Source organism: Choristoneura fumiferana, chromosome Z, assembly GCF_025370935.1.
Source record: "Choristoneura fumiferana chromosome Z, NRCan_CFum_1, whole genome shotgun sequence".
Lineage (NCBI taxonomy): Eukaryota > Metazoa > Arthropoda > Insecta > Lepidoptera > Tortricidae > Choristoneura > Choristoneura fumiferana.
In genome coordinates this window covers 3,585,745-3,598,215 of record NC_133472.1, presented here as the reverse complement: position 1 = coordinate 3,598,215, position 12,471 = coordinate 3,585,745, and the positions used below count along the sequence as shown (strand labels likewise).

Here is a 12,471-nt window from a genome sequence, read left to right as displayed (position 1 = left end):
AAGTCAGTAATTTCTTCGTTAATACTGTGTTTGTTTGGTATGAAGCTTTGTACTGGGTTAGGAATACCCTAAACACGTTCTAGTCATCTTTGTCCAGAGGGTAGAGACACTTTGTATATAGACAGTGACATTTGTATTTCTGTTAGGTACCGTTAACAATAAACTAAAAAATTAAGGAGGAACTCAATGAACGCACATAAAATGACCCAACTTTGCTTAAAAATAAAGCTTTGCTAATTGATTATTTTGTGTAGATACAGCTGTTTACATATATCGTAATAAAATAAATATCGTAGGTTTTGACTTACTTATTGATATGCACGGAACGTTCTGCGGTAGTCCGACTCACACTTGACTAGTTTTTGTGTTACTTTGGCCAATCAGATTAGACCCTGTACTAAAAAAACCACTGTGGAAAACTAGACATTTTGAATCTGTGTCAAGTACTATTAGTTATTCTGTGGTCTTATGTAGATTGTAATTAAAGACGAGACCTTTTTTTTAATACAAACATAGTATTACGCGTTTAAATATAGTATTACGCGTTTTGTTACTAAGCAAGTCAAACGACAGATAACTATAAAAAAGTCATTACATTTATTATGTTTTTATTACAGAAGTTAACACAATTTTAAATAGTATCTTTGTTTCATTGAAAAACGTGTGCAAATTTTACAGTTAAGTTTAAAACGTTAAAATAAATGTAGTATAGGCTTACTGTTAGAGCCAGAGAAGAGAAAAATAAAGTTTTGTTACTTATCTACTAGAATTTACCCGCAGCTTTGTAGGCGTAATGTGAATATCGGGATAAAAAATAGCTCAAGTGTTATTCCTCACGTCCAGCTATCTACATATCAAATTACATCCAAATCCGTCTATCCGTTCTAGCGTGACGCAGTAACAAATATATGGGTATTTCTCCACTAATTGGAAAATTTGAACAGTCCCCTGCCAACTTTCTCTTCAAACTATGATGAATTGAACAGTAAAAATGGTTTTGCACCATAACTACAGTGTTGTGTAGACCTATATAAATAAATGTATGCACAAATGTCAATATTATCAATTATTTTTATATTAATCATAATCAGGCAACAGGGTAGGTACTGTTTTTGAACTCTTGGGACAATTTTTGATTAAAAATATTATTAAAATGACATGCATATTAATTGAAATACTACTTTATTATCATTAATGGTGTAATCATCTTTTTAGGTTCAATAGAGAAATCTTGCTAAATTATAACACATGGCTAATATTACCTGATATTTATTAAATTTTGGGTTTGGGACTTGTCTGGGGACTGTTTTTGGGGTGTTTGAAAAATTGTAATTAAATAGGTAGTTTTTTTTTTGTATAATATTAGACAAGATTAAAAATACGGTTGTTTTTAAATAAGTACAGAAAAATTTTTCTTTGCCATTTATCTCAACACGTTTTTCCAAAAAAGGCCAAGGACAACGATTTTCCAATTAGTGGAGAAATGCCCATATACACAAACATACAAACTTTCGCATGTATAATATTAGTAGGATAAAAGACATTCGTTGATCCATTATTTTGACGGTCCATCAGTCCCTTCCAAGTGTCAATCGGTATGGCCAAAACGAAATTTCCAGAGAAAATCGACAAGGAGATAAGGTTAATTTAATAAAGTTATCTAATGAATGAACGATAAGATAAACATTATCTATTGATCGATAGCCGTATCGAATAAAACTGGCGCGAAATAAATCCAGTATAACCGTCAGATAAAAGCGGTTTGAACATGGCAATAAGAATGTTTGGCATGGTAATTCGTGTCTAGATTCCTGTCCAGCGGTGGTGTAGGGGTTATAGCACGCAGCACGGATTGCTGAGGACCTGGGTTCGATTCCCAGCGCTGGTCTCTTTTTCTGGTTTTTCTGTGCATCCATGTCTCAGTTTGTATTTTCGATATGGCGATAAGAGTTTCTGACAGGTGGAATACCGGACTCTTCGGGTACGGAACCCTAAGAGCCCTGCCTCAACGGGATGTCATGGCGACGTCTTCCAAAAAATTCATATAGTAAGGGGGCATCTATTCAATACGCGAGGCAAATTTGGCGATTTTGTCGCCCTCTCTCCCCATGGTGAGATGTCGTGTCGTCAGATTTTCCTCGACCCCCTCCCTCTCCCCTAATCTCATGTGAGCTTTTTCAAAATAAATATGTTTAATGTAAATAAGTCTTAATAACGCCTCACGTAATTAATGGATGCCCCCTAATGTATTGTCAGTCACTAGCTTGGCGACGCTTTGACAACGTCGCCAATTTGGATCCATGATTTACGGCTATTTACGTGGTGACTGGATGCTCCAGTAGTAAATGATTTTCTTTATAATAATTATAATGGACCATTTAACCGCCTTTGCGCTTTACGGGTATTTTAGTAACACCGCGTATAATGCTAAATACTTGAGCGACTATACCATCTCTACCATGTCGTCAACGTAGCATACCGTACCACAGAATAGATACCGTACCTTGCTCAGCCCTACATATCCTCCCATAGAAAGCCCCAATCCTTCGTACCTCTGGCTTTCAAACTGAGCCTTACTGCTGAAGCAATAAGGTGGGCCTCGACCGCAAATCACAGAATATATCGGATTACTGTGGAATAAAATAAAAAGAGCGTAAACGCACAGTCTGATGAACAAGCGGAACGGCACGGGTACGAAAGCTGCTTTAAGATAATTAGTTTTTAAAAATCCATTGTACTGTGAAATCTCTGGTGGGTCATTCAACCTCCAAAGCCTGCGATACTTTTTATTGTATAAACCAAAACAAGTTAGTTACATTATAACTATTTATAACACTCGAAAACTTAACGGGTATTGTACCGAACTGTCATGAAAACGTCGAAAATTCCGCCGCCCACCTGTGTCTTGGGGAACTAAAATAACTAAATACGCAAACCCTTCACAAATCAAAATATTTCGCGGCCCTCTAGGGTCAATAAATATTTAGTGTAAGCAGTGCCTCTCCTAAGCAAAATTTACGCTATATATCTGCGTACGACATCTTCTTCAACTTAAGAGTTATACTCTTGTCGGTGGAGTATCTTCCACACATCCCTCCGCGTACGACATATACGAGTAAATATCGTCGAAACTCATTCTCGTATAAGTGTACAACATCGTTTGGCCTAACAACTTGTGTGATGTGATTAGGGTATAAACTCTGTTTGGTCGCATTTCTAGCCTAACTATAACCTACTTTGTTGGTACCAGCCCTTTCTTTTTATGAGGTCACAGACAGTTCTAACCTAACTTAAGTATTTTTCTGTTAGCAATTCATTTGTGAGTGAAGTTTTTCTTGGGAAAATAGTGCGATGGATTCATTATGCGAAATGACTGTTATGCCAAGTACATTTTATGCGTAGTAATTATTCTGCTAAAAAAAGGTTTATGCGATACAGTTATGCTAAGTGAGTTTCGGGCAAACAAGAATCTGCCAGATGAGTTGGTACTCGTACACTTCGGGGAGGCGAAAATATTTTTCCTGACTGTTTCATATGGACGAATAATGTTTCTTTGAAACTGTAAGTATTAAGGTATGTTATAAAATTAATCTAACCTACGTCCTACCGAATAGTCCTGAAATATATCCTGAATAGTTAACAGCTTCAGAAACATCGTTTGTCCGTATGAAAGAGTTTGGAAATTTATCAACTGGGAAGAATATTTTCGGCGAAAAGCAAGTATCTCGTTCATAGTAAACGTCTAAAGTCCCAAAGCAATGACAGTATCGATTATGTCGAGATGAAATCATTAGGCCACTTTCGTATCATTTCGCCAAGTTCATTAACCCGCGACAATGGGCCCGCCACGCCGATCGGCGAAAGCGATCCGGGCACATTAGATTATCTGCATTAATATTTTAAATACGAAAGTGCTGGTGTTGAACCTCAAAATAGTCACAAACTTGTCGAACCCGTATGAACTTCAACCACTTCTACTGATCAGATTGACTTGAAAGATACCGTAGTTTGAATGATCAGTGCTATCAATAAAAAGTAGTCAGCAAAAAACTCGATTTTTTCAAAAAATTACTTTGAAACTTTACTTTTCATAATACTGATTATTATATGCGTTTCATCTCTAGAAGTTTTACTGTATAAATACCTACAGTTTGATCACATCAAGTCGTTGATGCAGTCACTAAAATGAACTTTAGTTAAATCAAGCATTCCTCACTATTTAAAAAAATCTCGTATATTAAATTAATTCGTCAAGAAAATGACCATCAAATAATGTTCATAAAGTTCACTCAGAAAATTAAAGATTAGTAACGATAATAATGTTATCCTATTTATTTAGCAGAAACGGTTTTTATACAGTGGAATACCGGAAAACTTCAGTATGGCTCGATTCCTTAAGCTATGCCTCAAGGCAAGGTCGAAATAAATGCGTCATGACTCGAATTTGTACACAAATTATGTCACGGTCGAACTTTTGGGTATATTGATGATCGAACCGAATGACCAGCCTTGGATGAATGGCCGCCAATTCATCTCTGCGATTGGGGAAATAAGGTAACGGGCTACATACAACGCGACGTCGACGCGGGTTTGTATCGATACAATTGATACAAACGCGATACGCACGCGAGTTGCGCGTTTTAAAAACGCGTCAAACAGCATTAAAACCAACCTCTTGGGTCATATTTGTGTTTGTGTAAAAAAGTTTTTGTTAAAAATGACATTTTTAATACAAGACTTTTTGCTGACTGTCCTTTTTTTACTGTTATACTGTTCAATTTCATTTAATAAATAAATAAATTGTCATCTAAACTACATATCCGTACGAAATCAATTCCACAAACAATTGAGGAGTTTCGTCCTGTGGAGATGATCCTGGCCGGACTACCAGAATGTCACTGCCACATAACTCCAGATTACATAAGCATGCAAAATTTTAAGCCAATCCGACCACTGCAAGTGGGTCGAAATTCAGTAGCAAGATTTGACCCGTACATTAAAAAAAACTTGTAAATACTAGTTGCATGTCTATTACGATAGATGTCGGTAGTACAAGCCACACGGCACAATCGTGAAAGTGCAGGAAGACGTGGCTCACGAGACCTTGGAGTGACGACGGGCTTGCTAAAGTGGACCGCGCAACTCATTAGCACACAGATGTATTCCGAATGTGCTTTGTTTAGATTTTTTATCGGTTAAAAATACGTGTCGAAAGAGCTGAGGATCAATTCCATATTTCGCATTTACATCAGCCGCGGCTTCGCTCGCATTGTTATTAAGGCCCGTACACATATGTGTACGAGTACTCGTAGTTGCGGACGTACGCCAGCTATAGGCATAAAAGTGTGCAAGCTCCGGGCATGAGTAGCTGGCGTACGTACGTTAATCTTCATACAAATATGACACAAGCGTGCAAGCTTTAGGCACGTGTATTCCCAGCCAGGCAGTTTAATTGACGGTTATCAAATGGTGTTGATCCCGAAAGCTACCTTACTTTAGAGAGCTAAATTTGGCATGGCTGTTTGTATGCTACTGGAAACCATGTTGAAATCTTTGGATATAGCACGGGAATTTTGAAAATTTAACGCTAGTTAAGACACATAAAGGCTAGTTCATCATACTAGTAAGATTTAGGCAGGATCAACAGGAATAAAGTGTTATATACATTGCAGAGGTCGCAGACCCGATAATTAGTTCCCACAGAGCATCCTAACGAGTATATATCGCACATTAACTTTCAATTCAATATCGTATTAGTCGAAACAATACTCGTGTCCGGGTCCGAGAGTGAAAGCGAACTTGTATCTGCGTCTGCGCTTAAAAATGACTGCGGCCTTTGCCCTCCACTGCTTAGGGTGTGACACATTCGCGCGGCTTCGCGTCGGAAGGACGAATGTGTAAATGTAAACATTACGCATTGAGTCTGCATTGATTATATGTTTCTAATGTTGTAAATGGGAAACAAATTTTTAGTGTAGCTTTGTTGCCGTGGAAACGTCTCCTTTAACTTATTAAAAGTATGATTTTGTGGGGTAGGTACGAGTACATACAAATCCATTAAAAGTTAGGAGTTGTGACAGTTTTAAGGCAATTCCTTCATGTTTAATCTCCTAAGCATGCTAATAACATTTTTCTAATAAAGTGTACCTATCACTGATGGATGTCTCCTGAGTTACGGGAAAGAATAACTTACTTACACTGAAAAGTTGGTTACCCAAATGCGAAAGTTTGTGTTTTACACTAAAACGGATGAAAGGATTTGTATGAAATCTAGCAAGCCAGCTTAATCTCTAGACATCTCATTAAATCGCTCCCTTGACTGGCCGTAGTCGTTGGATGATAAGTAGTGAACCTTCATAACAACTTTCTTCGGAAAATGAAGGTAAAATTGTTTCCCCTTGCTTTCCATTTCCACATTGCAAAGCTGGAGACCAGAGTTCGTAGTGGGTAAAAGAGAACGCTGCTGCCCTGTCTAAGAATAAGTTCTTTAGTCGCCTTCTATGACACTCACGGGAAGAGATGGTTCTGTCTTATTCTAGACACAGAGCACGAAATGACACCATACGTTAGTATTAATTTCGATTTTGTTCCCACGGACGGATATTATACCTACCTATATAAAGACTCAAAACTTTAACAACTTAAGAGACCTCAATTTTGGCATATGTTATTTTTGCAACCTAAATGAAGACCACGATGCAATTTTTGGAGCCCATGAGAATTTGTAAAACTTTGGCATTTCAACTCAACTTACAGATCACATACTTAAAAACTTACATTAACTGTGAGAGTATTACAGTCATGTTTTCAAAGTTTATTTGTAAAGCACGACGATGGCATTCATACGTGTTACAGCTTACAGCCAACAGTTTTGTGCAATGGGCAAGTTTTTGTTTGCACGCCATTATGTCGCCTAGACTTAGAATAGGGGCCTCACTAAGCAATGGACACGGCGTATGAATTTCTACTCATGGGAAGTAGGTCATGATAAACACAGAGCTTGTAATACTTAATTGTCTTGTATCTTGCTACTTACGAGGGTAACAATAACAAACAAGTTTGCATTTGATTTTTTTTATGGGATAGAGGCAAACGAGCGGTTTAACTGATGGAAAGCAATCACCGCACCGCCGCTTATGACATTCATGATGTAAGTCAAGTTACAGATGCGTTGACGGCGTTTCAAGTTTAAACAGAACAGAACCCATATAGGATCACTTTAACTTTTCGAATTTCCGTGTCGGATGAGATAGCACTATAACTTTTTCAGAAAATATCTATGGTTTTCTACGGGACAGGCTGTGCCTAGTATATGAACCAGGGTAACTTATTGGAATGGCACATGTTACCTTGCAGATTGGGTACCTACTGATAACCTGTCACTGATTTATATTCTGCTAAAATTGAAAAACAGCGTTGAAGCTTGCCGTAACATTGTGCTGAGTGTCTCATTTTGCGATGCGATGTTGGTTTTGTATTGTTTCCTTATAATGTATTTTTTTCTGTGTATCGAACATGTGTAAATAAATGTCGCTCTAAAATTAGTATGAAAACTAAATTGAAACTCACCCTCTCGCAAGGCGGAGGCGGCGCGGGCGCATCTATCTCCGTATAAATGCATAGCGTGGACTTCCTCGAGAGCGAGTCGCTCGCCAAACTGCTCGAACTGGAACCCGTCGAGAACTTCATCTTAAGTGACGTCAGACTCCGTGTGACGTGGCCGACTCATCACCTCAACTCATCCGAACAGCCAGCAACAGGCGTCTTTCAATGTTAAACTCTGGAACTAGAGACGTGTTTAAGTCTCGGGTGGCGTCTTTCAAAGTTTAACTCTTGAGCTATATGTGTCTCGTGTGGCGTGGCAGATTGCGTTGCCACCCTTTGTGGCGGTATCTGACGGCCACAGAAGTGTATGTTTCTGCTAACAGGTGGCGCTTTCAGGCGTTTGCGTAAGTGACAGCGTCTTGTGTGTCAATGTCAGGCGAAGGTTGCTTCCGAAGCGGCGCGTGATTTCCGATGGTCAGCCTGCGAATAAAAACGGAATTGAAAGAGTAGTTCAATTTTAAAGCCAGTTGAGCTCCTTTATTAGAATTGACAGCAAATATAATTTCGCTAAAGCCACTATTCTATCTCGGAAGAGTGAAACCTTGACGTTATAAATTATAATCAACGAATAACATAAGCATCAGGTTATATAGCCGCTGAATTATTTAAGGTGAAGATTAGCCGTGGTAGCCTAGTGGTTTGGCCTATCAAGCAGAGGGTCGTGGGTTCGACCCCAGGCTTGAACCGCTGAGTTTTTCGGAATTTGTACGAAATTACATTTGAAGTTTACAATGAGATTTACGAAGAAAAACATATTTATTCATTAGAAACTTGCACACACCGGCGAAGAAACTTAATGGTGTGTATCACATTCCCAATCCGCAATGGGCCTGTGTGGCAACATCAACATACAACCGAAGACAATCTGCCGGGCTACTATGAAATTCGAAAATCGAGTTCGTATCGTACGCGTCGCCGCCACTTATATTATTTAATACGGGAGTGAGAGGGACGGTACGATACAAACTTCGCTTTTAGAATTTCGTAGTAGCCCTGCTGAGCGGAAAAGTCTCTGCTAAGCAGTATTTCTGTTGACTGAGTGAAGTTTAATCTTTCGTATTTAAACCGATAAACAATCAAGAACGCTTGGTTAAACTACACTATCCTATCCGTTGAGACATCACGTATCACTTTAAATGCATCTGTTTATCATAAAATCTAGGCCATTAAGTATCTTAATTGTTCAATCCTTGGTTTTGAAATCTCGAAGTAGATCAATGTTCTTGCAAAAAAACATTGTGAAATTGGGGCCAGGAAAATTTTAATCCATCTGTTCGTGAGTAATCTCTAATCTCTAGCTTTTAAAATTCAAACGCTCTACAGTAGTAGTCCATGTTTGTTTGCCTTTGATGTTTCTAGAAGTGTACATTTTATAGGTATGTTTGCCGCCACTTGCATTCCGCAGTAACTATGTGGAACCTTTTCTTGCATTAGATGCATTAGACGTCAGAGGGAACCGCAGAGCTGGCAGCAGCGTCCTCAGACAGAGAGTTAGCTTAGCTAGGGCTTTGCTATTCAGAGGGAACGCTGCTAGCATCTTAGGCTACATACGCACTATGCGGCTAAACGTGCGGTTTGAGCGCGCCGTCTCTTTCACAAGCGATATTTTGAAGAGGGAAGGCACGCTAAAACCACGCGGCTAACCGCATAGTGCGTACGTAGCATTAGGTTGTACCTAGGTACCTTTGTAAGGGGACTGCTTTAAATAATTTGTTTTAGTCTTTTTGTTTTGTACATTAAAAGTTTAGGATATACCTATGTAAATAGATAGTAATTCGGCTTATTTGCTGGATTACTAGTATTCAGGCCGCATGCAGATTGCAAATTCAATGATTCTTATCATTATATTACCAAATAACCTAGTGTCAATGAGGGTTTTCACAGAGGCGAAATATCGCTAGATGGCGTTAGTGTCGAGAGGTCCGTTTGACGTTTGACGTTTGCTTGCGATTGACTCATTTAGTTTTTTTTTTTAATGGCTTTCACTCTTGCTGTTTTTAGCAATTTTGATTTTGGGGAAGGAACAGATAGGAGACCTAAAACAAATAACATATGTTATGGACGGCACACGGACGAGTGACATTTTTTTTTAACAGGGAAATGACAGACTATTAAACATGCTAACATAAAAGGAAGTAGTGTAAAGGAAAAATGAAATATAGAAAACATGCTGTAATTTTACTACAACTTAATGTTGTGACTCATTCAGTTATTTAACCAATCACGAGCAAACGTCAAACGGAACTCACGATACTAACGCCATCTAGCGATATTTCGCCTCTGTGAAAACCCTCATTTCATTGTCATTAAATGTCAATGTAAGACAATACCCAAACCTATAACAGAATATACTACCACTTATTTTTAGTCAGCGTGTAAGAAATTAAACCCAAGTATTTCTTAATGAAATCAGTATCCAAAATTAAACTAATAAAACCAAAAGCAATCAACTTAATTCCTTCCGGAATTACGAAAATAAATCTAGCTTTTAGTCAATAAAACTTATTGATGCTGTCATTAAACAATGAGGAACTAAAATTCACATTTTAACGTTTATCGTTTTGGGTCAGTATTAAAAACAGGCCAAGAGCGTGTCGGACACGCCCAAAATAGGGTTCCGTAGCCATTACAAAAAAATCAAATAATATTTTTCTAAGGATTTCGTATTTTATACGGAATCTTCCAAGTTTAGGTATATTTTATACCTAAGACTGCTATTTAAGAGTAAAACTACTAATAATTCTCAAGCAAACTTAGCCGTTATAGTTTTCCTTGAAAGTTTGATATACTTACTACCATCCTGAATTTTTTCAAATTTTTCCACCCACCGGTTTAGATTTTAAAGGGGGGGGGGGCGCTGCATTTTAATGAAAATTTGCACTTTAAAGTTGAAAATTTATTTTTTGTGTAACATTTTTGTACAATAAAGAGTATAAACAAACAAACAAAAAATCAATGAATCGAAAAATCGTCTTAGCAAACCCCTAATGGTTTTAAAAAACCTATCCAACGATACCCCACACTATAGGGTTGGATGAGAACAAAAAAATCACCCCCACTTTACGTCTATGTGAGGTAAAGTAAAAAAAAATTTTATTTTTTTATTGTACCATTTTGTCGGCATAGATTACATATATATCCGTGCAAAATTACAGCTTTCTAGCATTGATAGTCCCTGATCAAAGCCGCGGACGGACAGACAGACATGGCGAAACTATAACGGTACCGTTTTGCCATTTTGGCTCCGGACCCTAAAAAAGCAAGTAACTCCGGTTACGTGCTATTTTGATATTTACCTTATAGTTGAATAATGCTAGCTATATTGCGAGTATACTTTCGATCTATTTAAATCTGTTACATTCGGATTCTTTTTTTTTTCTATCTCTGAACAACTTACGGCTAACGTCACTGATTTCGTTGCGTGGCGAACAGAGCCTCCATAGACGGTGAGCAATCCATAGATATAACCGACAGAATAATAAGAATTAAAAAAAAACTCGTGCAACCTTGCCATGACTCACAACCGAGTTCGCCTTGAGAGAGAAAATTCTACAAACACGATGCTCACGCGATTTTAAAGTTTACCACTGCCTCCTAAGAACTGTTTTTAGATGGTCCTGATAAAAATGTACGTGGCCAAGCGATAACACCAACAGTTATACAATTTGCAATGTTTTTTTTTCTGAGATTTGTAATGGCTTACAGCCGATGACCCCACAAATTCTGCTCTAAGAAACGCACTGGCCGAGAACAGTAAAAGAAAACAATTTACGAGAAAAACCAAATTAAATTCGCAGTTCGACCACCTCTCGTTTTATTCGCGGCAATCGAATATCCATTTGAATTTGGAATCGAATAAAATTGAGATGTGTTCCGTTTTTAAATCGTAAGACTTAGCGATTGAATATGATTACGGACAAAAACTAACGCTTGAGTTTATACTTTCTCAAAGTTACTTATACTATGCATTAGTGTATATGGTTTGGAAAAAATGTATACATTATTAACTATAATATATCATATTAGTAGCGTTAAGAATAGTCAGGGATTTTTACTTAAATGACCTTCAGATTAACAAAGGAAAGTGTGCGTTCAACAACAAAGACGGTGTATTACCTACCAGGTATGTTCACAAAGGCGTACTTGCGGCTATGGGTGGGAAAAACCGGTAAGTTGCGACATTGATTAAATATAAGGGTTTACGGTAAGCTATTGAGTAATGTTAATGCAAACAGAAAGAAATAATTTTAGTTAAATTTATTATATAATCAATTCACTGTCTTGGTTGGCCGCATTTGAATTTGGAACGTAATAATAAAAGTATAAATTCCGACAAGTAGGCACGTAATTACATTAGTGGTTACGTTTATAAATTTAATACGAAAACATTATTTTGAATAATGCTCTTACAAATTAGTGGAGCGCCGATAGATTTATACCCCGGACGGAAATCGGAATCTAGGGCCAGCCAATGAATTACTAGAGGTATAAAAACTTTAAAAATGTGTGGTATATTTTAACTTGTGTTTTTTTTATGCGAAATAATTATAAATTAACAGTAAAACTACTGTGCAATATAACTTATTAGGTTAGTATAAAATTGAAATACATACGAGTATTAACAATAAAAAAAAACGTTAACTTTTGCCCAGCTAGGCTTACCAGGCTAATAACAAAGCTAGCTAATAATTGCTTACTATTGGATAATGCCAAGTAATTTCTCTATATTTTTAGAAACAAAAAAAAACATTTCTACCATAACAAATTTGATGACAATCCCTCCACAGAAAACAAGAAACATCACAAACGAAGCGTATCTCAAAATCACGATTGCCAACATAACGACGTTCTCATTTTGACGCATAG

The 12,471-nt window shown here is 37.5% G+C and overlaps 1 protein-coding gene across 2 annotated transcripts in view; it reads right to left on the bottom strand.

Annotated features, from left to right (window-relative positions):
- The window catches only part of LOC141434282 (uncharacterized), a 57,206-nt gene that overhangs the window by 27,657 nt on the left and 17,078 nt on the right, over positions 1-12,471 (bottom strand). For both annotated transcript variants that reach the window (XM_074096711.1, XM_074096772.1), the window contains exon 2: positions 7,570-8,025. In XM_074096711.1, coding sequence (XP_073952812.1) covers positions 7,570-7,689 — 120 coding nt within the window. In that variant the 5' untranslated portion in view covers positions 7,690-8,025. The remainder of the gene's footprint in view (positions 1-7,569; positions 8,026-12,471) is intronic.